Genomic DNA, 27,707 nt, shown 5'->3' on the forward strand with positions numbered 1-27,707 from the left:
AATGTCATAGGATTATTTCATAGTTTTTACAGAATTGATCTGACTCCTTCATTTCTTGTTAAGTCTTCATATTACTACCATCTACATATGATGAAAAGAAATTCTTGTTCCTCTATGTGTATAATACTTATTAGACAGATGTTATTTTTAAGATATTGTCATACATTTGTACTCGCAAAGAAACCTTTTCAAGTGACCATGGAGCTCTTACCCCCTCACAAACAAATAAGAACAACAAAACTCCATGGTTCTGGCCATATGTAGATTTCAATAAATTTTAAGAAGTAGAAATAATACAGATACCATTTCTCGGATCATTATTCACTCATATTGGAAAATAATATAAATAATAACAAAATTTTCTTACTACCTAGAAATTAACAAGAAATCAATAAAATAAAATAAACAACTTCTTTCTTAACTCTTCAGATGAGACATTTTGAATGAAAATTGTAGAATATCTAGAAAATAATATAAGAACCCTACACATAAGAACCTATGGGTGCAACAAAAGTGGCCATTTCTCTCATTGCTCATCATAATGCCTTATGTTTATAAGATACTGACTGATTATCCCTTATCAAGTCATTTTATTTCAGCTAGCTTTTGAAAGATTGATAGGGTTTATATAAGTGAAGATCAAGGATTCCTTTTTTTAACATCCTTGAGAAACCTCAACACCATCCTAAAAAAAGATTTACAGAAAATAAAAATAATACTGCATATTCACCTAATTTTATTTTACCTACTCTTTCCAAAGCATAACTGTACGTTGGTAAAGAGGCTAGTCACTGGAATAGGCTGAAGTCGGTCACATTTCCTCTGCTAATAAGGGAACTTGCAACACTGTGCAGTTCCACTGTTAATGTCCTGGTGTGTTAGGTATGGGGGTGCTAAGATTTTTTCACAACACACAGCTTGTGACTTTGTGAATATTAAGTACATAAAGAGTTGAAAGAAGCTGGATTTTTGAATAATTCACAGTGAAATAAAGGATTTCTTACATACACGGATTTTAAAGTATGTTTTAAATAACCCACTACAATTATTCTTATTATACACTTAATTATCTTTTACTTTGACTGTACCTTTCTTGAGTTCTAGAGTCCAAGCCTACCAGAGATCCTTTCTTCTTGCTAGCTATCGATATTGTATTGTGTGTGCAAGTTGTATTTAACGTTTCCTACATTTCGTTTAAGTGGTAAATTCAGTACTTTCAAAAATATATTCCACTCTGCAGTAAACATCATGGGATGGGGGAAAAATTTATGACTTCATATTTATAAAATGAGGCTATGTAAGTTGCTGAAGAAGAAGAGGGAGAAAAAAGATCAAAGGAAACAGCAAAGCCAGGGAGGCATATTCTTAAACTCTAAGAGTTTAAGTTCATTTCATTTGGTACTGTATTTTAATTAATTATGAGCCCTCATACTGAGAAGAATGGTGTTAATAGAAGCTCTGTCTTTGACAAGAAATGCCTTGGTTTGTTGAGAGGACAGAGACTACTCCTGAGGAAAGTCTGTCTAATGTTAAAAAGGCACTGATATGAACAGTCATTCCTAATCAGAGCTGATCCTTGGAGAGAGAATATCTTTGATTGTCTCTAGGCTAAGTCAAGTTTTTATTTCTGTTAGTCAAAAAGAACTGCTCCAAGTTGGATGGAGCTAATGAGAACTTGTTTCTAAAGTTAAGGAAGCAAACAGCTGACATTGAGTAGTCTGCCAGAATCTGACACTTCATCAGGGACTGGCTGAAAAAATATATGAAAAAACTATATCTATTAACATCATATTAAGGAAAATGAAGTTTAATAGATAAAAAGATGTATTATTTTTGAAACCTATACTATTTGTTATTCTTTAGTGTTTATTTGTATAGTTGATTGTTTTCTGTACCTCTCATTTATCTTCTGGTAGTCATTTATGATAGCCTGTCACTATATTTTAATCCATTTAGTATGACCATGAGGTTGCCATATTATTCAGTTATTAATAGTTAGCTATTCATACCTGAGGGTTTCATTAAAATTCCTAGAGAAATTCTTAAATTCTTGGTGATAAATATTCCCACATCCTTAGAAAACGAATAAGTGATTGCAAGAATATCACATTATCATCTAAGTTATGTGTAGAGCTAAAGATAGAGAATATCACCAATCTACAATAGTTTTTTAGCATTATTAAACTATTCAATTATGTGTACATACCTACACACACACACTCGAGAAAGTATGTATCTTACCCTTTAGGACACCTATCTTATTCTTACACTCCCATTTTGTATTCTACCTTTTCCATTACCCTGACAATAGTCACAAATTACTCTTTTCAGTCCCTGATCTCACTTAATCTCTTTTTTTCAAACATTATCTTCTTGGATTTTTTTGTATGTCCTAATCTCGTTTTTGTCTTTCCTCTCTGTTATCTTCACTCAGTATCTTTCTCTGTCTTCACCTGCCCTTGCATGTCATTAATATAGTATTCCTCTGGGTCTGAATAAGCCTCCTTCTGTTCTCTCACAGTATGGATATTAGACAGTCTTGCAAACTTGCGTCAAACAGTGATCATGGCATCTAGTTATTAGCTCCTGCTCAAGCTTCTCATATTAGCTAATCTAGGAGACCCATATCCGATGCTTGGTCAACACTCCACTTGGATGTTCCACAGGCAACCTTTAATTCAGCATGTCCAAGGCTGAATTTATTTTCTTTTCCCCTTACAGCTGTTTCTCCTCTAGCATTCCCTATACCAGTAACCACCATTATGTTTCAAGTCAGTATCAAGATTCATTCTTTTTTTTGGTATATATATATATTTTTTTTTATTGAAGTATAGTCAGTTTACAATGTTGTATCAATTTCTGGTGTACAGCATAATGCTTCAGTCATACATGAAGATACATATATTCATTTTCACATTCTTTTTCACCATAAGTTACAAGATATTGAATATAGTTCCCTGTGCTATACAGTATGAACTTGTTATTTATAGATTCATTCTTGATTCCTGCCTTTCCTTCCAATATTCAGTCAGTCAAAAAACATATTCACAACCTGTTCACTTCTGTTACTGATGCCATCATTTACTCAATTTCACCATCATCTCTTACTTGCTTTCCTGCAAGTTTCCTGCAGCTATTCTTACTCCTTTTTAATCCATTCTTCAGACTTTAGCTAACATAATCTTTTAAACTTTTTTTTACTTAAAACAACAATAATTTATTGTTTCACACTTCAGGGGGCTAAAAGTCCAAAATCAAGGTGTTGACAGAGACATGCTGTCTCTGATGCCTGAAAGAGAGAATCCTTTATCTCTTCTAGTTTCTGGTGTTTGCCAGCAATCCAGTGTTCTTGGCTTGTAAATGCATCGTTTCAGTCATGTGGCCATCTTTCCTTTATATGTATTCACATCGTTTCGCCTCTGTGCATACGTCTATGTCCAAATTTCCCCTTTTTATAAGGACCCCAGTCATATTGGATTTGGGCCCACCTTTAGCATAATTTTTTCAACTAGAAATCTTAACAAGAATCTTCTCATTATCCTTCCTTATAACAAAATTAAAAATTCTTAACATGGTCTGCAAGGCTGTGCATAATCTTTCCATTGTCTATCTTATCAACTTCCATCAGTGTATCTTTCCTTCTTATTTTTCTATGCTTTAGATTTCTCCCAATTTTAGGAATACCCTATACAAACTTCTGCCTTCAGGTCTCTATATCTGCTTCCATTTTTTAAGTTAAACTAAGTTCCTAAAGAGTAAGATCTGCATTTTATTGATTTTTATGTTCTCATTGCTTAGTTTAATGCCTGATGCATTGTAGCCTCTTAATAAATGAAGCAATTACGTACATTTTTTCCTGATTAAGAACCCCCAGGGCCTAATTCAATGCCTGAGAAATAGTGTGTGTAAATACACAATATATGTATATTTAGCTGAAGTAATTACCACAAATAAGGTTATACTGTTAAGTCTCAGTTGAACAGATCATTCAGTTGCTTAGTCACAACTCTGTATTCATCAGGCATACCATCTCTATCTACTTTTCCTTCATAACATGCATTATATTAATAATTATATATTTATATTTATCTCTTATTCTCCACTGCATCCTCAAAACCTATCATAGTATCTGACATTTTTATTAATTAAATAGTACCTAGTAATCATTAAATATTTTTTAATGAATCAACAAAAAGTTAATTCCAGTTAATCAGTGTTTTACTCTTTCCTATAAGACAATGTATCTAAAGAACGGTCTTCAAAATCTTCTTCAGTACTCGTTAAAAATGCATATTTGGAGCTTCACAACTGTCCCATATCTACTAAATCAATCTCTGAGGGTTGACTCCTAGAATCTATAGTTTTAGTAAGGTCTTGGTTGATTCTTAATGTGATAGGTGCATACGGTTTTCTCAAGACGTATTTTTGAAGCTAAACAGGACTATTTTTCCATGAGGGGAGGAAACTACAATGATAAGACATTCACGTTTATGGTGACAGTGTTATTTTATCTTCTGTGTGGTTTTTTTGTATTTTTTTTATACTAATCTACTTGTTTCATAGTTATGTAAGTCTACCCTTTTTTGGCAAGTTGACTTTCCTTTCTTGAACGAAAACCACCAGCTGTTTCACTCCTCAGCAGTTAGTTTTATCCCTCTCACTCTGAGTCTCTCCTCTTGTCTTTACTGCCGAGGGCCAGCTCTCTTACAAGTCTTCCTCTCCCTGTATTCCCTCCCCTTTTTGTTCATCTTTGTGAGAGCAGTTTTTAATCAGTGGTACTGACCTACAGCACTGGAATTCCAAAGGCTTTTCCTGTGGAAATAAACTAGAGTGAGAAATTCATCCAGGACTTAGAAAACTTATATTCCCTACTAACACTTAATATTTTCTCCTTAAAATTAGTCAAAAACTAACCTTATTGAATCAACTCAGGATGTATGTAGCGATTCAGGTAATAATTACAGAGTATTAATGTATGAGTATGTATGAGTATAAACATAATTGTTACCTAACATGGAAATCATCAGGAATTGAAAGTGACAAACTGTTCTCCTTCCTGAAAACTTGAAAATGTGAAGAATTTGCTTCAAGAGGAGAGGTGTAAAGAAGCAAAATATTGGTAGGGATTAAGGAAAAACCAAGAGAAAAACAATGATTTTAAAAAAGAAACCTTAATTTTACTTTTTAGAGAATTCTGACTGTTTTATTCATTTAGAGAACATTTGTTCCGCACCCACTAAATACCAGACACTTGATAATTTAATATTGTTAAGAGCTTTATAGTTACAGAGAGGGTTCCACAGTCCTCATTTCATACTAGTGTGGACTGCATCTTTTCAAAGTACCTTGCTAAGTAAGGGTGTGTGAGAAAAAGTGGCTGGGAATGTATCTTCAGTTCAGATGAGGGGCATGACGAGCAATGCCCAAGCCTCACCCCCATTACAACCATACTGTTCATTTTTCAGTCTCAAATGTTAGTTAAAACAGAGCCCCTCAAGTCCAGAGTTAGGAAAATTGTTACCATTTTATATAAACTTCCTTTCCCACAGTGTATCAGTTCCAAATTTTGGGTGTAATTTAATTCAACATATCAGAAAACTATTTTGGCAGATGGAAAAAATGTATCAAGAAGGGATAAAATCATGTATTAGATTTTTTGGAAGGGTAAGCTGAACCAAAATTTCAAATTCCTTGTTGAGTGAAACAGAGTATAAATAACTGTAACAAAATAACTCATGGGTAATTATTTATTTCCAGGTTAAGAATATGTAAACTAGTGATGCGTGTTTATCACGCTTTTTCTCACTGACTATTATTTTTTTCACATTTTAAAAATCTAATTGTTTCACTAGAGCAGTCTGACGCTTTCAACATTTACGTATTACATATCTCATCACTACATTTTTAATTATTTACTATAATCCTTTTTTCGTGAAGTTATCCTGAGAAATCAAAATTCATAGTTGCATATTAAAGATGCTTCTTCCTCTGAGTTACAGAAATCCCTGGGTCTTCTCATGCAAAATCATCAAGTTAGTAAATGCCTCTTTTCTGAATATAGGTATTTCAGTGTGCACAGTCTGTTCTAAATAGGACAGTGCCCTCTAAATACTAGTGAAATAAGGGCAGAAAAAATGCCCAGAGCCAGACAAGAATCAAATAATGACTGAAAGAGCACTAGATTACTAGAGTGTATTGTGTTGAGGAAGATTTTTTTTTGTGGGGGAGGGGTCTTGGGAAGGAAGAGAGATGTTTAGAAGTTTGAGGGTAGGAGGGTATTAGGGATGGAATTCTGGATGAAAAAAACAAAAGAAGAAAGTAATAGGGATTACTGTCATCTTTGATGACAATAACAATTGTCCTGATTTAGGGTGGAGTATCCTACTTAGTACTGGCCCAGGCTAGCAGCTGAACTGATCTGAGACAGGGAACACTTCCCTACAGGCAACAGGGCGAGGCTTTGACACAGTATTAGCATATCTGCATTGCACTTGATAGGAAGGTTATGCTGGTGACAGTTTTTATTTATTTGGGGTCTGATTTAATTCAGTATTGATCTGAGATATCTCCTATAGCAGTGTTTTTCCAAGAGTAAGTCTATAGAATATACTGTCTTCATAAAGAGTGATGGGCACAGATAGCACAATTCCAACTTGCTAATGAATATCTGAGGTCTTGCTCTGAGATCCTTCTTATGCAACCTCAAAGGCCAGAGGTGTCATTTCATATATCAATGACATTCCATGGCATTTAAAGAGAAATGGATTCTGGCACCATTCTACAGAAAAGCTAGCAACAACAGACACACTTGCTATATACAAGATTCCGTGAGTCTAATGACTTTCACAATCCTAGGATATTACTGTCCTGCTTTTTTCAGCCATTCTCCCAGGATTTCCTAGAAAATATGCAAAATAAATAAACAGGCCCTGTTGTATGAGAAATAAACCTAGCTAAAAAATTAATTTGTTAACATGATTTGTACAGATGCTAACACAGAATTTAACAAATAAAGGTGCATAATGAAAAAAGAAAAGGCAGCTTTTATCTGTAGCATTCTCATATCTGCTAGAGGATCATTGCTAAAGGTTGTTTCTTTTCATTCCCTGCAAAGCCAAAATGAGCAACTAAACTAGAATTATTCCAAAATACATCTATCTGAATTATAAATTATTGTTCCAAAATCCTACAGAAATTAAGTAAAACAGACAGCAAAGAGTTGAGTCTGGACAGGCTTGATTTAATTAATAGATTTTTAAATTTTGTGCTTGTCAAATGGGCATTTGAATTAGTTTAAGATTAATAAGATATTTGTTTTCTTGAATAAATTAAATGGTTCCCACTGATTCAGATACTCACTTTTAATAAACTAGATTCCCACATGTATTTATATCCATTTCTGAATCCTTTTTTTCAGTTAATGGATCTGTTTATTTTTTTTCCAGTACCAAGAGGTTATTAAAATTATTATTATATCATACATTTGGCACTATATTTCTATGTGATTTATAGAATTGCTTGTCTTTTTCCTTCCTCCCCTGAAAAAAAAAATCATTTTGTCATTTATATTGTGATTAAATTAAATGTATAAATAAGTAGATAAAATTGATACACAGTATTGAATTTTATTTTTTCTAAAAATAGGGTATGCCTTTCCATTTATTCATGTCTTTTTAGTTCCTCTATGGCATTTTAAAATTTTCTCACATATTTCTTATTAGGATTATTCCTATTTTAACCTTTCTGTTGTCATTATTATTTGGATATTTTATTATATTTTCTAGCTGGTTTTATATACAGAAAAATTGTTGGTTTTACAGACTGTTTGGTGTAGTGGTAAAGAATGTAGACTAGGAATTTTTGAACCCCTGCTGTGCCACCCCAGGTATCTGACATGTTTTCTTATTGTCCATAAAATATAGATAATAATATTTATACTTTATAGGATTATTATATTAAATTAGCTAATATGTGCAGAACACTCTGGCACATAATAAACAATTTATAAAGTTTTCACTGTCATAAGCATTACTATAATTTATCTGCAACATTAATGTTCTCTCATTGTTTCTAATAGTTTTTCACTTTCTTCAGGTTTTCCAGTTACATATCATCTGAAAATTATAATTTTGCTTCTTTTCCAATTTTGTACATCTTATATCTTTCTATTAATTAGTTGCTTCACCTAATTCTCCAGAACAGTGTTAAATAACAGTGGTAAAGGTGGACATCTTTATCATACACTTGGATTTAATGGCTGTGTTTCTAACATTTTGCTTGCTCAGTTTGGCTTGAGAGATAAATCTTATCATGTTATGCAAGAGCCATGCATTCTGACTTCTTAAGACTTTTCTCAAGTATCTTTGAACGTATTGTTCTGATAGTCAGTAGGAAGTGAATACAAGCCATGACTATTGTTGACTTCCAAGCTTTGTCTTTTTATTATGTTTCAGCTTTTTGAGCCAGCTCTAAATCCAGGCTCTGTCCTAATTTCTATTTATATAGACTGTATCAGTCCTATCCGAAACTGCCAAACTTTTATTTCAAGCCAGAGTTTTATTTAAAGTCCTTCCTCACCATTGGATGAAAATATTCCAGGACATCATGGAATGGATAACTATATGATTTTGAGAGAGTTAGAATAAAAAACTGACTAGACTTGAAGAGCAATGAAACCTTACTAAAAATTTATCAGCCAAAGTTAAAGAATAAATTTTAGTTAAATTTAAAATACCAAGAAATTCTTCACATGTTGATTGATTGGGAAGGAGATAATTATTTATAGTAATATATAAGAGCAAATAATTATAAATTACCTTCCCTGAGAGGCTAGTACCAACTTGTGGCTTTTTAATTCTTTTGTCATACATTGGTTAATTTTTGATTATTTATGGTATTCTTACCATTTATAGCATTATTATCATTTCAATTAAAGTAACCTCTTGTATTTTAACCAATAAATATATCATCTGATTTTGCAATAGAATATCTATTTTAGGTTTTTTCTATAAAAGAATTTTTGAACACATTTAAATGTATGCCAATATGACCAGAAGTGCCAAAGAAAATTTAAAAATTTTAATGCAGTATATAATAGTTGAAATATATCTGTATATTTTATAGCTACTGTAGTATTTTAAAGATTTATTTCACCATAAGGAATATTGCCAGTAAATCCTTTATCAAATATTTTTCCTTTTCTTAGATTACTTTTTATTGCATATTAAGTTATATTAAGTCAAAAGGAGAATATGGACACTTTTTTAAAATTTAACAACTTTAAAATACAATATATCTAGAATAAATTTTGCAGTAATTCATCTATGGCATTATAGCTGCTGATTTTAGTTAGTTGTAATTGCTGTTACACTTGAACTTTTTGTATATAAGCTAATTTATTAGATTTTCTTATAAAAATTCTATATTTTTTATTCCCAATTTTTGTTTCAGAACTTAGAACTTTAGTCAGATCTTAAAAGAATTGAAAAATAAATTAGTTTTCCCCTGAAATACTTATTTTCAACAAGTAAATATTTTTAAATGTGTATTAGCCAATTTAACATTACAGAAAGGACCCATTCATATTTATCAGTTCATATTGCATAATATATATTATAAAACTAAAGTATATCTCGGTAATATCTGGCTTTAGCCTAGTTGTGACATGTACGTAATCTTTCTGATCTCATTAAAATTAGAATCTCTTTATTTATGTAAAGGAAGTTTGGAATACAGCTGAATACATTATGATCATTGAAACTTCTATATCTATATTCTCATAAAAATTGTCTGGAATGGTTTGTAGTGTATTAAAATAAATGACTAGAGATTAGAGACAAGTTAGTATCCTTCCTTCATCAATCTTAAACAGTCTTCTATCCTCATAACTAAAATTTTGAATTTCCTTTCACTTGGGACATCTCAGTTATATTAAAATAAAAGTGGCTGGCTGATACATGCTGTTAGCTGGAAATTCCACCAGATATTAATCATAGTAATAACAATACTACAAGCATGTTAGAGATCTCACCAACCTTGTCCTTGGCACAGCAATAAGGATGATAGGTAGATCTCTAGACTTTTCCACAGGGCTTTACTGAAGCTTCCAGCTAGAGAGTATTTTGGTCATTTACTTGACATTCTTTAGTTACACAGTGAGGGGAGTGATGGGGGGATTTCCCAAGTGACAAGGAACACATGGGCAAAAATGGTAGTGCTAATCACTTCCATGTAAAAGGAAAAGTGTAGGAGTGAGAGAGAAGGGTAATGAAGTCAGTAACTCAACTCAAGTAAAGGTTGTACCTTGAAAATGTAGGCTTTGAGATGAAAATATCAGTTGACTAACTAAAATAACTGTGACCCTTAGGCACCAGCTGCCTCTACTCCCTGAATCTCTGCTGCCATTGAAAGCTGACCATAAAGTTCTATGTGGAATAACATCTCTGTCACATTCCAGTGGAGGGTATCACAAGGTCTACCTTTAGAAGCTCAGCTGAGTGCAGTTGCTCTCACGTTTAACTTTTTCATCTTGTTTACCTCAGCCTAGGAAGCTCTGGTTTTATTTTGGAAATTATTTACAGAAGCTTTTAGAAAATATATACACAGTGGCACCAGCACTACCACTCCCCACACACATTGTCATGTTGACCCTATTTCTGCCCCTTAAATCACTGATATGAGACGTGTTCACTTATTGCTTCCATCTTTTCTGCCTTCACGTCAACCAGTTTAAACCATGAAGTATTTCCCAGCTACTTGTCTTCGAAATGCTTAAGTTCTTATTGATAAAAGTTTATACAAGCATGTCATGCTTTATGGACAACACTTTACTAAGCCTCACAATTAGAATCACTTCTGAATCTCTTTAAGTAGAAACTCCTTTGATGTCATTAAGTATTGTGTGCAGGCTTCTAATCTTTGTCCCAAGAAGTAAGCAAGAGTTTTGTGACCTATTAACAGTTGAAAGTCAGTCAGAAAAAAAATGTCATAGAATTCTAGAGCTAAGACAAACATAAGATATCTGCTCTTGCCCCTTCATTTTATACATGAGAAAACTGAGGCCGAAATGATGTTGTATATCAAAGAGAAAAATTACTCTTCTTACAGAAATTTAGCTTACACACAATTTTTCAGGAAGCACATCTGTGAAAATTTTACCATAAAATTTCTAATCACTGAAAAAATTCTATCTCCACTTCTAAGCGTTTCATATTCAGATACATTATCTCTCTTTTATTTGAAGGAGAAAAATATTCTCTGTAGTGTGAGAATATATTATACAGCTTCCAGAGCATGACAATTTTACTTCAAACTCTATTTCAGATGCTATATTTCTGTATCATAGAAATGGTAACTTCTCCCTAATTCTCTAAAAACAAGAGAAAGAAATAGAAACACTATACTGCCACTGAAAGTATTTACTGTTTTAAATATATGGATAAAAATGTCTTTGTAGATTGATAAATTTTCTGAGGGTAGTTTTCCTTTGTTAAAATTCCTTTAAGAACCGTAGTTAACGTCTGCCTGTGCCATTTACAAAAGCCTGTCCCTCCTCATACATGAGCTGGAAATATCTAATGCTAAGAAAGCAGAGTTTATTTACTGTCGACATGTGGGAAAATAAGAATTGATGGATATTACCCTAAAAAAACTCAACATCATGTATTCCAAGCCTTATTAATATTTTATATAATTTTAAGATTTTCTCAGCAGTATATAGATGTGCATACCAAAATTAAGGCTTTTTCCTGCCATTTTTCCCTTTTTCTTCAAAAATTTATTCATCTCATGATTTAAACTGCAGTTTTTATGCTGATAATTTAAAAAATATGTTCCTCTAGTCATGATTTCTCCCAAACACCAGTTTCTGTCTCCACCTGCGTTCTCAATACTTCAGCTTGGTAGACCCTATGCATTTATTTATCAAACATTTCATTTCCTTCTCTGGTCAGGGCCCTGTTATACTTGTCATGGGAGATAAAAAAGAAATATAAGAAACTTAAGCTATTGATATACCTGACTCTGGATTATCATCAGCATTTTTATATTGATCCAGCCACTCTCCTAGAAACATGAAATGTCACTTAGAAAAATCTTTGAGTAGGGTTTTGCTTTCATAAGTTGTCCTCAAGAAAGTGTATTTTCATTATGTTGAAACATGTTTAATACATGATTAACCCTGTGATGGTCCCTGCCTTACAAGCATGCCTACTTTTGCTTTTCATACTTTCTGGTTTATATTTCCATCTTTCTTTTGGAAGATTATCCTTAGTATTCCAGTTGGTGTTCCAGTTTCAGTTATTCAGTAAAATTTAAGTCTTTTTAAATGTTTTTGCTTGAAAGGTAGATCTCTCTCTAACAGAAATGTATGCAATGTGTGTCACTTTCTGTGATGCCTTATTTTAACTTCTGGAATTGTAAAGTAGATATTTAACAAATGGTACTTTGCTTCTGAAGTGAAGAGATCTTAAATAGACTCCAAGAACCAGTACTATAGACATATCCTGTCCCTGAGAAAAATCCTCAAAAGCTTCAAAAAACTGTCAGATCTATCATGTATCTCCTGAAAGCAGCACTACTGGACTCATTTATACCCAGGTACTATGAATATATTTTGGAATCCTTAATTTCCAAATGGCCTTAGGCTAATTTTTTTGTATTAAGATTTCATCTCTCTTTCTTACCCTCCCCCCATTCCACACACACACACAAACACACACACACACACACACACACACACACACACACACACACACACACATACACACATACACACACACTAGCATAAAATATGAAAACTGCTTCCTTCCATAAGGAAAGTTGTCTGTTGTTTTGTTTTTAACCTTCTAATATACATTATGAGTATGATCATATGGAGTTGTTTCTGAGTACAGGATCAAAATATATTACTCTTAAAGGAAACACAATTCTTGCTAAGAAAAGTATCGGTCATTTAAGCGGTAGTCTACTAAATAATTTCTACTATCTAATGTTAAGCTAGGAAAAATAGTGATGATAATTTAGTTTACATTTGTGGTTTTTGAAGTTTGGAAAAGTATATTAAACATTCTTCCACATGGCCAACAGGCCCTTTTCTCTAAATTCTTCATACATTTGATAAAGTGGTGGATAAACATCAGTTTATTGAAATATTTCTTCAAGCAAAAGACAGAGTAGTCCTTACCAATGTAACATTCCAGTGAACCTCAAACATTTTTTATCTAATTGTCTATATTAAATTGTTATGTCTCCTTTCCAAACTTGAATGCACGAAAGTCTGCTCTACTTTCTGATCTGTTTAAAATCATTATAAATTTTTATATGAATTTAAAAATAAGAATGATTTTATTGTCTTTCTTTAACATCTCTACATGTTTTCCAATGCCAAATCTTAGTTCCTACAATGGTGAATATAGCCATAAGTTCTCATTCATAAAGCCTTTTTGTATTGTTGTAAACATTTGACAAGAATTGTCTTCAGATAGATAAGATTCATTAAGTATTTAAGAGGAGTACATAATAATACTGGTTGAAAACGAATCTCATATTTTATTAATTTTTAAATTTTCAAAAATAGCTCATAATGAATTAATTAATGAATAAAACTTAAACACAGAAAAGCATTAAGAAAAAAAACAAATTCCACTCATTCATAAACTACCACTTGTACAGTTTCTATGCATCATTCATATATATATATGTGTACATCACCAAACTAATATCATAGGGAATTTATTGTCTTATAGAGTCTTTTTCCCCTTGATAATATGTCCTGAGTATCTCAAGTAAGAAATTTTTCCTAAAATTTAAATTTAATGGATAAATGGTATTTTTATATGAATTCATTGGTGTTTATTCATCCCACCCCTTTTATCATGTGTTGACATAGTTTTTCATAATTTAAGAAAAACAATATATTCAATAAATATTTTCCCATACAACTTTTTACAGTCTGTGGTTATGTCCATGGAACAAATTTCTAAATATAAATTTCTTTATTGAAAGGCATGCATATTTGAAATTTTTTAATGTATATTTCCATTTTTTTCTCCAGAGAGTTTATGTTAATTTCACACATCTAAAACCTGTGTAATTTAGAGTTCTTCCCTAATCCCTTCCTGTCAGGGTTCAACCAACAGCAAAAGATGGTACACTCAAATTAGGATAATTCAAGAATGTTTCATTTTCAGAGATAATAATTACAAAGATGATGGTGACATATTGGTGAAAATACAAGAGATAATGCAGTAAATTATGGATATTAGTGACAGCCCTGTTAACACTCAAAGGCCAAAAGCGTGTGGGAGAAAGAGGGTATCAGAACATGAAAAAAGAGAAACAGGTGGAGAAATCCCTCTTGAGAGGAACAGTGCCCTTTGGTCAGTGGACATAGCCGGACCAAGGTGACTTTTCAAGTAGGGCACCAAGGGAGTAAAATCCTGACCTTACTCTCCCTGTTGTTTGTACCCACTTGAAAGCCAGAGGACCTAGGCTCCCTCTTGCAGTCCAACTAGGTTGCCACATAAAGCAGAGAACAAGGTGGAAGCCAGAGAAGAGTCAATCTGGAAGGGCAAACAAAAGATATCCAGAACACTTACCTAGTTTTTGCATTTCTATGACTGTGCATATGTTTTTTTATATTTCTGTGATTATAAGTGAGGCAAAAAAAATTTATTAACTAGCTGTGTTTATTTTGTCAAGTATGTGTTTACATCTCCCCTCCTTTCTTTTTAACTAAGCAGATTTTATTTCTTATTGGTTTATCTTACTGATTAAAAGAGTTCTTTATATATTAAGGGCATCTTAAATTTTTATTTTTCACATACACTACTCTTCTTTAAAAGTTTAGCTTTTGCTACATGGTTATAAGTATTTCTAGTATTCAATACTTTTTCTCATTTTTTATGATTCCAGTTTTTACAAATTATTTTTGGTTCCACCTATAAATCATTTTGCTGTATAGTATAAGATGAAACATACTTTTATTTTATTGTAGTTAATAAATGCCAACATTATCCTACATAAAACACCCTTTCCCCAGTGAAATAACATGTGGTCCTATTCTTTTACCAGATACTTACATATGTTTGAGTATGTTTCTGTGCATCACATTATGTCATGTTAATCTTCTAGTGTATTCTGCTGCAGTATCGTATAGTGTTGATTGTATATAATTTTAATATATGACAATGTATTTTACTATTTTTCATTATTTTCTTGACATTCTCACCAATTTAGTCTGTCAAGTGAACTTTAGAATTTATGTTTCAAAATCAAAAAAAGATCATTTTGGGGTTTTGATCAAGTTGTCAAATATTAATACATTGCTCTGAAGAAAAATAAAGATCTTGTAATATGGAATCTTTCTTTCCAGGTAGCATCTTGTGTCTCTCAGGTTTTTCAAATGCCCACCACAAAACTCTCATTTTCTTTAAATATGATTCTCTTACTTCTAAGTATTTTACTTTTATTTATTTATTATTTTCAGGGGTGGGTAATTAGGTTTATTTATTTATTGATGGTTAGAGGAGGTACTGGGGATTGAATACAGGACCATGCATGCTAAGCATGTGCCCTACCACTTGAGCTATACCTACTCTCGCTAAGTATTTTATTTTCAAGAAATATTTTGATTGTGTGATTGAAAGTTCTTGCTCCTGGTGTTTTCTGACTGGCTACTGTTACTATAGAGAAAAGCGAGTGATGCTGTTGTGTGTATGTTGTAACTAAAACTTAACCAGATTCTTACCGTTTTTATTGAATTTAACTCTGATTATTCTAGATTTTTATGCAGACTGTTATATCATCTAAAAATCATATATTTCTTTTTTCTGATATTTATGCCCCTTATTTAATTTTCTTATTGACTTCACAGCAACTTCCATAGCAGTAATAAATAGTGATGCTCATAGTTATAATATATTTCCGCACTTTTATTTTAATGTCTGCCTTTGTGGTTCATCATTAGGTATGAGGTCAAATATTTGAGATAAAGAAGATCTATCTTAATGAACATCTTTCATCATTCTAATTAACTTTCCTTCTGATATGTGTTTACCATGAGTTTTCCTTTTTCTAAAATTAGGAATAAATGTGCAATTTTATCACATTTGGCTTTATGTCACCTATAGTGATGTTTACATATTTTGTATCCTTTGACTAATTAAAGATGATGAATTATTTTAAAAATTGTCCTAATATTGAACCATTCTTCATTCCTTGAATATGCCCTATTTGGTCATAATATGCCATTCTTTTATTTATTTATTTTTCTTTTTTTTTTTATTGCGTTATAGTCATTTTACAATGTTGTGTCAAATTCTAGTGTAGAGCACAATTTTTCAGTTATGCATGAACATACATACATTCATTGTCCCATTCTCTTTTGCTGTGAGCCACCACAAGATCCTGTATGTATTTCCCTGTGCTACACAGTACAATCTTGTTTATCTATTCTACATTTTGAGATCCCAGTCTGTCCCTTCCCACCCCCCCATCCCCCTGGCAACCACAGGTTTGTATTCTATGTCTATGAATCTGTTTCTGTTTTGTATTTGTATTTGTTTGGTTTTATTTTTTTTTAGATTCTGCATATGAGCGATCTCATATGGTATTTTTCTTTCTCTTTCTGGCTTACTTCACTTAGAATGACATTCTCCAGGAACATCCATGTTGCTGCAAATGGCGTTATGTTGTTGGTTTTTATGGCTGAATAGTATTCCATTGTATAAATATACCACATCTTCTTTATCCAGTCCTCTGTTGATGGACATATAGGTTGTTTCCATGTCTTGACTATTGTAAATAGTCCTGCTATGAACATTGGGCTGCAGGTGTTATTTTGAAGTAATATACCTTTCTTTTAAATTGCTACTACATTCAGTTTTCTAGTTTTGAAATTTTTAAAAAATTTATAAGGACTATTGAGAGAGGTGTGATTGGTGCTATCTTTATCAGATGTAAGTATTAAGTTAAGGTAGCTTCAAATAACCTTTCAATGTTTTCTTTGCCATCTAACAGTTATAGGGACTCCCTATTCTTTGAAAATGAGATAGAGTTGTTTGGGGAGAAAATGTATTTGGCATCTTCCTTTTAGTACTTACTTCAAAACCTTAAAAATTTACCTGTATTTCCACAGTCTGTCCAGCTTTTCTGTGACTTTTGCACACACACACACACATCATTCATAATTCTCTTCATCTCTACTTAGACCTGTGGATATATAGGTCTATTTAGATTTTGTACTCTTGGGACTATTTGGAATCAGTATTTTTTATTTTTTCAAATATTTTTACATGCTTATTCTCCTTCTCATTTATAGATAATTAAAAAGATATAGATAAAGAAAGAGATAAAGATATATAAAGAAAATATAGAAAGAAAGAAAAAGACTATAAAACATGTTTATATTTTTCTCATTTCTAATTATGCATACAGTTTATACATAGATTTTCCAGTTTTATTGATTTTCTCCAAACTATCAACTGTAGTATTTATCTATTTTTCCTTCATTCATATATTTATTATCACTAAATTATTTTGCCTGCTTTCCTAAGGACAGTTTGTTTTTATTTCTTTACCTTCTTTATATTCATCTAACTTCTTTCAATTGATTAGAGTACATTTTGTAAGCTTATATGGTGGCAACTGTCATCTTCAATTTTTCAGTTGAGAAAAGGGAAGATGACTGTGAGAAATTACTGCAGCAGATATAGATTTCAGTGTTCTTGATTAACCATCACAATGCCTAGAGGCTAGAGAGAATCTGATGATTTGCCATCCCTGAAGAATCTGCCTAGTAATCCAGACATAAGAATAGAATATGCTCTGTAAAATTATTTAATCATATTTTTATTCACTCACTCATTCATTAACTATCTATTGGATTTCTTTTTGCCAAACCTTGTGCTTTCTTTTGGAGATGCAAATATGAAAAGACATAGAACTTGTACTCAAGGATTTTGTTAGTGAAGTGGAGAAATAGATAATATATTACAAATATAGTAATTACTATGATAGAGGTATGTACAGGTTGTTTGGGGAATATATACATACCCCATAGCACAGAGTTACTCAGGAAAAGTAATAGAAGATTTAGAAATACTATTTTATTCATTTATATGCTGAGACCTGGGGAAAACAGGCGTAAAAGTCATTTTCCTTATCCTTAAGGAGCTTTCAACCTAGTGGGAAGTAAATAATCCTATTACAATAAAGATGTGTACCAGACACCTATGGGGACACAGAGGAGAAACTAAATAATTCTGTGAGGAATTAAAAAGACACTTTCTTCACAGAGAAAGTAATGTTTGAGCTAATACTTGTAAGGTAAGCAGAGATTAATTAGATGGACAAATTGTGGCATTCTAAGCAGAGGAAACAACATGGACAAAGGCACAGTGGTATGAAAAGGCAAACAGTCTGCTAATGCTGACGCATAAGGTACAAGGTGGTGAGGGGTGAGAAAAAAGGTGAAAGACAACAAACATTTATTGAACTCTTAACAGTGTGTCAGACACTATTCTAAGTAGTTTATATAAATTAACATTTAATTCTTACCGTTGCCCAGGAGGGTTCAGATAGCGGCTGTTATCCACTTGATAGCTGAAGAAATTGGCCAGAGAGGATATATATTATACCAAAAGCCACATACTGATGAGTGTCTGGCCAAGATTTGAGTCCTGACAGTCTGACTCCAAAACCTATGGTCTCCTGCCTACTATAGACAGGGATCAATTAATAAAGGGCTTTGTACACTATACCAAGGAATTTGGATTTCTCTCTATCAATGTTTAGAAGCCACTGAGGTGTTTTAATTATAAACTTTACATGATCAGATTTTTATTTTTGACTCAAATGGCATTTGGAATATAGATTAAAAGAGATGAATTTAGATGAAGAGGGAAGCAGAGAAAAAAGGAAATAGCAAAAGAGGAAACAGCTTTTACAGTCCATGTAAGGGACAATGGAAGCCCTGAGATAGGGCAGTGAACCAGGGAACAGATTCAGGAATTATTTTGGTGAAACTTGGGGATGTGTTAGATGGGAATAAGGAATAAGGAAGAATGAAGAGTCTGTGCTGATTTTCAGATTTTTGCCCTGAGTAAGTGCACTGTTAGTGCAAGAATCCATTACAGAAAATATGAGAATTCTAGATACTGTCTCTGTATTCTCAAAGTTAATATGCCTTTATATTTATTTAGGACCTTTTGCATATGAAACATAAGTGTATACATTTATATCCTTATTGTTGTTGGTTGCATATGCAGCATAAGGGTATACAAGCATACCCTCATTAAAAATCTACCATTTCACAAGTGTTAGCATACTAAATCCAACGGTACATTAAAAGGATTATACACCTTGATCAGATGGGATTTATCCCAGGGATGCAAGGATTTTTCAATATTTGTAATCAATAAATGTGATACACCACATTCACAAATTGAAGAATAAAAACTATATGATTATCTCAATAGTTGCAGAAAAGCATTTGACAGAATTCAGCATCTATTTATGACAAAAAGAAAAAAACCTCTCCAGAAAGCAGGCATTGAGGGAAAATACTTCAACATAATAGAGACCATGTGTAACAAACCCACAGCAAACATCATACTCAATAGTGAAAAACAAGAAGCAGTTTCTCTAATACCAGGAACAAGAGGAGGATCTTATTCTCACCACTTTTATTCAACATGATATTGGAAGTCCTAGTCACAGCAGAGAAGAAAAAGAAATAAAAGGAATCCAAATTAGGAAAGAAGAAGTAAATTGGTCACTGTTTGCAGATGACATTGTATGTATACATAGAAAATCCTAAAGATGTTACCAGAAAACTACTAGAGCCCATCTTGAATTTGGTAAAGCAGGATACAAAATTAATATACAGAAATCCATTGCATTTCTATACATTAACAATGAACTATCAGGAAGAGATATTAAGGCAACAGTTTCATTTACCACTGTATCAAAAAGAATAAAATACCTAGGAATAAACCTAAGGAGGTAAAAGACCTGTACTCAGAAAACTATAAGACACTGCTGAAAGAAGTTGAAGATGGTAACAGATGAAAAGATATGCCATGTTCTCGGATTGGAAGAATTAATATTGTTAAAATGACCATACTACCCAAGGCAGTCTACAGATTTAACACAATGCCTATCAAAATACCATTGGCATTTTTCACAAAACTAGAATGAATAATTTTTAAGTTTGTATGGAAACACAGAAGATCCTAAATAGCCAAAACAATCCTGAGTAAGAAGAACAGAACTGGAGGAATTACACTCCCTGACTTTGGACTATACTACAAAGCTAAAGTAATCAAAACAGAATAGTACTGGCACAAAAACAGACACATAGATCAATGGAACAGGATGGAAAGGTCAGAAATAAACCCACACACTTATGGTGGAGACAAAGGAGGCAAGAATATACAATAGAGAAAAGACAGTCTCTTCAGTAAGTGGTGCTGGGAAAACTGGACAACTATATGTAAAAGAATGAATTTAGTACATTCTTTAACACCATATACAAAAAGATAAAGTCTATCATTTCAGTCTACCATGACAGAGTCATTCTCCCAGTAGTTTAATGGACACAGCAAAATACTTGTCTTGTTACCAGGTTTAGATTTTTGCTTTTCTTGCTTAGCATTATCACTGATACATCCAGATAGCCCTTTCAGAGACCTTCACTCTACTGAAAGATGATTTTTATCAGTAACACTGTGAATAAATTCTGACTCTAGGTTGGCAATAGAATATTATTTTTTTAAAAAGTCATTCTCACACCAGTTGGTTTCTAATATTTGGATGTTTAGGTTTCATATGGATTACATACAGGTTCTTGGGCAGAAACAATACATTAATGGACATATTCAGAGTTGTCCTATATTTATCCTAAATTCTTGTCCATTGTCCATAAACAAAATTTCGTGAATTTGAAACCATAGTTACACAAGAAAATGCCAATGTAAATAATACTAAATAAGACAAAAATTGTGTAGAGGAAGTTTAATTTTTATGCCCCTAAGTGGAAATTGTAAATGAATAGTAAAATGTCATACAAAGCTGTCTAATAAAAGAAAAACTAGATTCTGTATTTTTGATAACAATTATTTTCTTCATAAAGCAAAGTAGTATAATTTGTCCTAAGTATAACTTACTAATCTCCTAGAGTTAATTCGCAGAGGAACATGCATGCAACATATTAAAGTTCTTTGCTGATGCACACTCAAAAAAGTTGAGAAACTTACGAATTTGTCAGTGATTCCTTTCTCCTGATCTTACCATTTCACTTGGCAATTGCTCTTTCCTTTGAAAGACTCACGTATGCATTTGATTGGAACCAATGCTAAGGTCAAATCTTTCTTAAATCAATCAGTTCTTCAAAGAGAATACATTGGTCAAATTCTTTTCTTCGTCAGGCCCACCTTTCATTCAGAAGAAACCTCCTTTTGAAATGCCACAGCCATCACTAAATGACTGAAAGCAGAACTAGAGTAATCAAAAGTTCTTTGTTTTGTCTTCATAAATGTACAACTTCATTTGAGGGCTGGGAAAAATACCTGTAGAGATTGCGGTCTAATGGAAAAGGAGATCGAAGCATTGAGTGTATGATTTGCTGGTTTTAAAGCTCTTTGATCTTTCTGGAGCACTTTTCATTTCAGAATGTTTAAGTAGCTTTAATTCCTAATATTAAAAAATTTAAATTCCTAACGCCTATTTTTTATTAAGAGCAACAAACCCATACAGCTTAGCAATTTCCATTTATATTTAAAAGCTAATGAAGTGAGAGAACAAGTGCCACTAAATAATTTATGTCCTAGTCAGGGAAATCCAAGGGATGAGACCTGATACTCAAGTTCCAATTGAAAACTTTTTTTTTCCCCAAAACAATTCTGTCTAATAAGTGATTTATAGGCTTTATTCTCTCCTGCCTAGAAAGCCTAAATTGAAAATTGGAAATGTGGAATCCTACAATGGAATTGAGAAAAGAGAAAAAATGAGTAAATGAGATAATAATTAGACTCCGTTTTGAAAACTTATTAAGCATATAAATTAAATGTTTCTTTTGAATATCATATTTTCAAACAAGTAAATTTTGAAAGTTCTTAAATTCTCAAATTATGTTAAATAAGTTTTCAAGAGTAATTACTAGTGTTCCACAAATTTATGTTGAATTAAGTTGTACTGCATTGCCTTTTATGGGGGTTGGAGGGAAGGAATCCTCCTCCCTACTAAATAACATGGAGGATAATTGTAAATTGCCCTTAGTGTGAATCTGTCTTATGCCATGTAACAAACACATACTGGTTTGATAGTCTTGAGTCTGATTTTACCTCCTTTGCAATAAAATACATTGTCAATTTGCTTTAATATCTAAAAAAGCATTATGTTGCTTTCATTAATCTCTGAGAATCTAATTTCCACTCAACCATTCACATATAACATAAATCATGTTATAAAAGTCCAATATATATTGGAACCAATTCCTTTAATTTGCATGTATACTGAGTTACAAAGCAATTTCTCGTATTACCAGAGCTATAATTAATGCAGTTCACAACAATAGTAATTATACTTCAAGAAAAATGAAATGTGCTTAAAGGAGCTGGTTTTAAAGATTAACAGTGCTCTCATAAGGAAAAATTTGCCTCATCTCTTTCTATCACATTTGAGCCAGAAGCTTATAGTGAAGCAAAATAATAATGCTTTCCTATATGTGTGACTAATAAAACAGCAAACCTCAGTAATGCGGAATACAGTTACAAAGTAGACTGCTAAAATAGTCTCCTGTTCTCCCATATGCTATAGTGATTCATATCAGAAACCTGAAGTTATTGTATACTGGCTGTAGTTTGTCTCTCTCTAATATTCTCAATATTTGTGTTGTTTGTGCATTTTTTTTTAGTCAAGAGAATCCATTCCATTAAATGACCTAAAGTCAGAAGTATCACCCCGGATTTCAGCAGAGGACCTGATTGACTTGTGTGAGCTTACAGTGACAGGCCACTTCAAAACACCCACCAAGAAGACAAAGTCCAGTAAACCAAAGCTCCTGGTAGTTGACATCCGGAATAGTGAAGAGTATCCTTTACGAATGTGGTTTTAAAGGGTGGTACTGCTTTATTCTATTGCTTCCTTTCCTCTTAAAGGGCGTGTGGTAAAAACTGAACGTATCTGGGATTCCTCTGAATTCAGATAGCTAAGTAACTCTCAAACTGGATGCTAGAATAGACTTGCATAATGTTTCATAAGATAATACTACATACCAGAGACCTTAAAATGTTTTCCAAACACCACCAGAATAGTGGGCTGTTTTCTTGGTTTTTGTGTTTCTCTGATGTATATTTCTGTTCTTGGGGAAACTTGAATCCTTCCTGCTATAGGTTAAATTTTGGCAAAGATGAAAAGTACCTGGTCTACCTCATAGCCTAAAGGAAAGTTTGCCAGATCTCAACATTGAACTTTTATTTATTATAATTTTGAAAATATTGGCTTATAGAAAGCATGTTAAAGTATTTTTCACTGACATTTTACTATTAAGTGTACCACAACTTCTGGTGTTTTTTCCTGGCGTTGAAGTATGAAAAGTTACGAAATAGCGATAGTTCAGCCTTTCCCCCTATATTTTCATCATCTGTTAGATTCTTGTAAAGCAGGCCTTGATTCTCTATACTCTAGAATCTAAATAAATGGTTTTCAAATTTTTTTGAACAAGGTAACTCCCTTTTAAAATAAAATCTTTTTAGAAACTCAACATATAAAATATAAATGAATTTTTTCACAATTAATTTTTTCATAAGTTAATATTTATAGCATTTACTAACTATAAATGAGGGTTATATGTGAATGAGGGTTAGCAGACTGGTGGTTTCTTATATGCTAAAATTGGCATGTAAATTTTCATGTGCATATTTTCAATCATAATTTTTGAAATGAAATTTTAAAATGAAATTAAAACCATACATTTACAGAGCTCCTCAAGTAATCCCTAGAATCTGAGATGACTGAAAACAGTTTGGGAGCCTACTATTTTAAATGATACATCCCCATCTTTTTGTGAAAAGTTTCTAATTTCCCTAAACTGTGAGACCCCTGAGTTTGAAGAGAGTATAAATGTTCATGTTCCTGGTGTTAGGGCTTCAGGGATACCAGAAATTCCTTAGCAGAGTAGGTGAGTGGACCCCCAAAAGAAGCATTCAATTCCAGCTGACTGGTCAGGGACCCCTGATACAGAAGTTCTTATCTGTTCCTTTAAGGGTTTAAAATACTTTTAATTTTTCAGCTTTTTATGTTGCTTTTGGTTTAGCCTTTATTTGTAGTCTCTCAGAAAACCATCCAAAAAGCATAACATTATGTTACTCTATTTTAATGTGATGGACTATTACTAAATTAATTAAAACAATTTATGTACATACCACTCTCCTGATAATTCCTTTCAAATTATTTAATTAACTGTTTGAAATTTAAAAATACACACAGTATGGAAGTGACATTCAATCTAAGTTTTCCAAAACTTATAGTCAGACTTTTTTTTTTATTGCTTTTATTTTCTGCAGGATAAATAAAAACAGAACAGCAGAAAGTAAAGCAACTCACTTGGCCATTGTTCTTTAATGAGTATGGGTGAGTAGTAGCCCAATGTAGGAGTGCCTCTATGTCATCCTGCAATACTTGGTTCAAAGTTGGAACTAGGCAGAGACCCGACTTGGTTGTTTTACTAATTATAAGCTAAATGAAGAGAATCAGTATTTCTGTGTTGCCTTATAGTGGGAGTGGATCCAAGGGCATGAAGAACGGAAAATAAAGTCACCCACATTTTATGACCTTCCCAGAGGACCCAACTTGTGAAATTTTCTAAATTTCCTTTTGAAAGCCTGCTTTAAAACCAAGATTTCTTAAATTTGGACCGTTTAACCTCACAACATTCCTTTTTCCGTCCAGCATCCTCTTATGTTACCACATATCTTCCTCTCTCCCACGTCTAAATAACAAATATTGGCACCTGTATGTCAATCATAGTACATTGAGAGAAATCACAAACTAAATGACTTACAAGAGTCATTGGTTATCATTAGATCTTTTCTAGTATCAAGAACACACTGAAGAATGGAGACTGTGGGTTCTAAAATCTCCTTTGATCAAGGTGTCTAAACTACCTACCTGTGGCCTTCCAAGGCTGGAAAATTCATGGACCGTTTGTAATCTCTTATGATGGATACCCATTTGATTACATTGTGAGGAAATAAGGGACATTTCTTTCTAACTCTATTAATCTTAAATACTATTTTCAAAGAATTAAAGGCAAAATAAAAGCATATGCATAGTAATAAGGAGATTCATAAATTGAGTGCTTAAAATTAATATGTTAGAATGTGATGCTTGGTTTTTTAGATGCCATTAGTATTAATACCAACCAATAAATATTACTCTCTTTGGTGCTGTGGATAAGTTTTTTAGAAGATGGTATAAAATATAGTTATTCACTAGGTGCTTCAGTATGAAGAATATAAATCATTAAAATATTTTATGTGGAAAATAAACAATAAAAACAATATGCATTAAATACCAAATGAGTGATACAAACAAAAACCACTCCAAAAGGAAACAGTCTCGAGGTAAGAGAAGCAAGGTAGAGATAGGACTCATATCCTTTAAATTTTTGTTGTCCCAGCACCAGGTTTGGCATCTAGATAGTATCCAGAAAATATTTATTTAGGAAAAAAGCAGATGGCAGACACAATGTCCCACACTCTCCCACCTATACCCTTCAAAGTTATAAGGAGACAGTAATATATAAGCCCTTTTGCACTCTGTAAGTGATCCAGTGATTTCTGAGGCCTTTCTTCCTTTAAATCCAGAAGCAAGACTATACTCAAAAGAAGTCAGTACATTCAGAATTTAGACTTAGAGGCATTCATCTCACATCCACTTATTCAACAAATATTTACTGGCTGTCTATTGTATGTGCTAGTCAGTAATTAGTGTATTAGATTTTGAGAGAGATAAATATATGATCATAACCATATGATCATAAACAGCAGGAAGTGCTATACCTAAAAATAAAGCAAGGAAAAGGATAGAGTGGTAGAGTTTGACAAAGTACGCAAGAAAAGCCTCTGAGAAAAGGTGATATTTCAGCAGAGCTGAAGAGGTAGGCTTTAAATGACATGGGGAGAAATATTCTAGGCAGGAGTAAGAGTGAGGGCAAAGACCCTGATACGTGAACATGCTTGGCCATTTTGGACCAACAAGGAGACCAGTACAGTAAGAGATAAAGTCAGAGGAGGTAAAGTCAGTGAAGCCAAGAAAAAGGTATGGGACAGTCAGAAATCTATAGTGTGACTGTAGAGTTACTAATATGCCCTTAATTACTTGGATACCTATATTCACTAATTCCTAAAAGTCCACAATTAGATGTTGGTTTAAGATTTTTCACTGTCCTGTTAAAGATGCACACATACCTGTTGGCAATATTATGCCTTACCTGTTATTTTAAAACAAGAGGCACTTAGAATGAATAGATTTAAGTGAATTGACTTCTAATAATAGCTATCATTAAGCTCTGACTGTGTGCCAAGCATGGTGCTAGCCCTAAGATACAGAAATCATCTCTATCAATATCTGTATTTTACTGGTGAAAAAACTGAGGCTTAAAAATGCTAAGTAGCTTGCCCAAGGCCATATAACTGGCAGTTGGTAAAGCCAACCTCATGTTCCTAAGCTTTATGCTCCAAGCTTTATGCTGGTGGCTGATGGTCTTTTCATAGAGCTGTTAAGCAAGCACAGAGAAGACTGAGACAAATGAGTTAGTATAAATTAATGACTGCATGAGACATGTGTTGATTCCAAACTATGTGTTCAGACACTGTGCACATTCCTTCAGATCTTACATACAAACTCAATTACTTTCAGCCCCTCTGTATATTACTAACTAAATAAATCTAATAATTGCCTTTATACAGACACAGCCGCAGATTCAAGGAAAAATGAACTATTTAAATTTTTGGAAAGCAAAGTTGGAATGCTTTGACAGAGGAAGCATTTTAGAAAGGTTCTTTCCTACAATGATGACTTAATTTATAAGATTTAATCCATTCAAAATATTTTTATAAAATTTTCCTAAAACTATGACTAAGATGCTGATATTTTAAAACTTAACAAGTTAAACCTGCTTGAAATCCTCATAATATTTTTGAAGAAATCATTTTTGTAGACTAACTCTTAAATTTTGACCAAGGTGAATATTTGCAATTAAACCCTGGGACTCATGTGACTTTTCCTTTCTGTTTAATAAATGAATAAATATTCATGGTAATATATTTTTAAAATAATTTTATTTCTCCTATGTAAACAAATTGTAGTCCTATACAGTAGAGAGGGGAAAAAAAGGAAACTCTATAACACCTTTTTCTTCCTTAAAGAAAATAAGTTATTTTTGAAGTGTTGTTTATAACATTTTTCAAATTGTCTGTTTTCTCCCTGTATCATTTTTAGCCTCTGTTTTGCTTTTATGGGTCATTTAAATCAGGAAATTTTGGCTAATACAGTTCCTACATCTTCACATAGGTGAAAAATTTGTTTTTTTGCTTTCAGAAGAGTACTCAACAGAAATCCTGTGCTCTTTTAGGATTTAGAAGGCATGAGATTATTTCTGTGTTGAATTTTGAGCCATCGAATATCTTACAGGAATTTTTAAC

The 27,707-nt window shown here is 32.6% G+C and overlaps 1 protein-coding gene across 3 annotated transcripts in view; it reads left to right on the plus strand.

The window, feature by feature from the left end:
• Window positions 1-27,707, plus strand: part of TBCK (TBC1 domain containing kinase) — a 177,557-nt gene that overhangs the window by 115,933 nt on the left and 33,917 nt on the right. For all 3 annotated transcript variants that reach the window (XM_072939275.1, XM_015249440.3, XM_031690564.2), the window contains exon 24: window positions 22,916-23,091. In XM_072939275.1, coding sequence (XP_072795376.1) covers window positions 22,916-23,091 — 176 coding nt within the window. The remainder of the gene's footprint in view (window positions 1-22,915; window positions 23,092-27,707) is intronic.

The sequence above is a fragment of the Vicugna pacos genome, chromosome 2, assembly GCF_048564905.1.
Source record: "Vicugna pacos chromosome 2, VicPac4, whole genome shotgun sequence".
NCBI lineage: Eukaryota > Metazoa > Chordata > Mammalia > Artiodactyla > Camelidae > Vicugna > Vicugna pacos.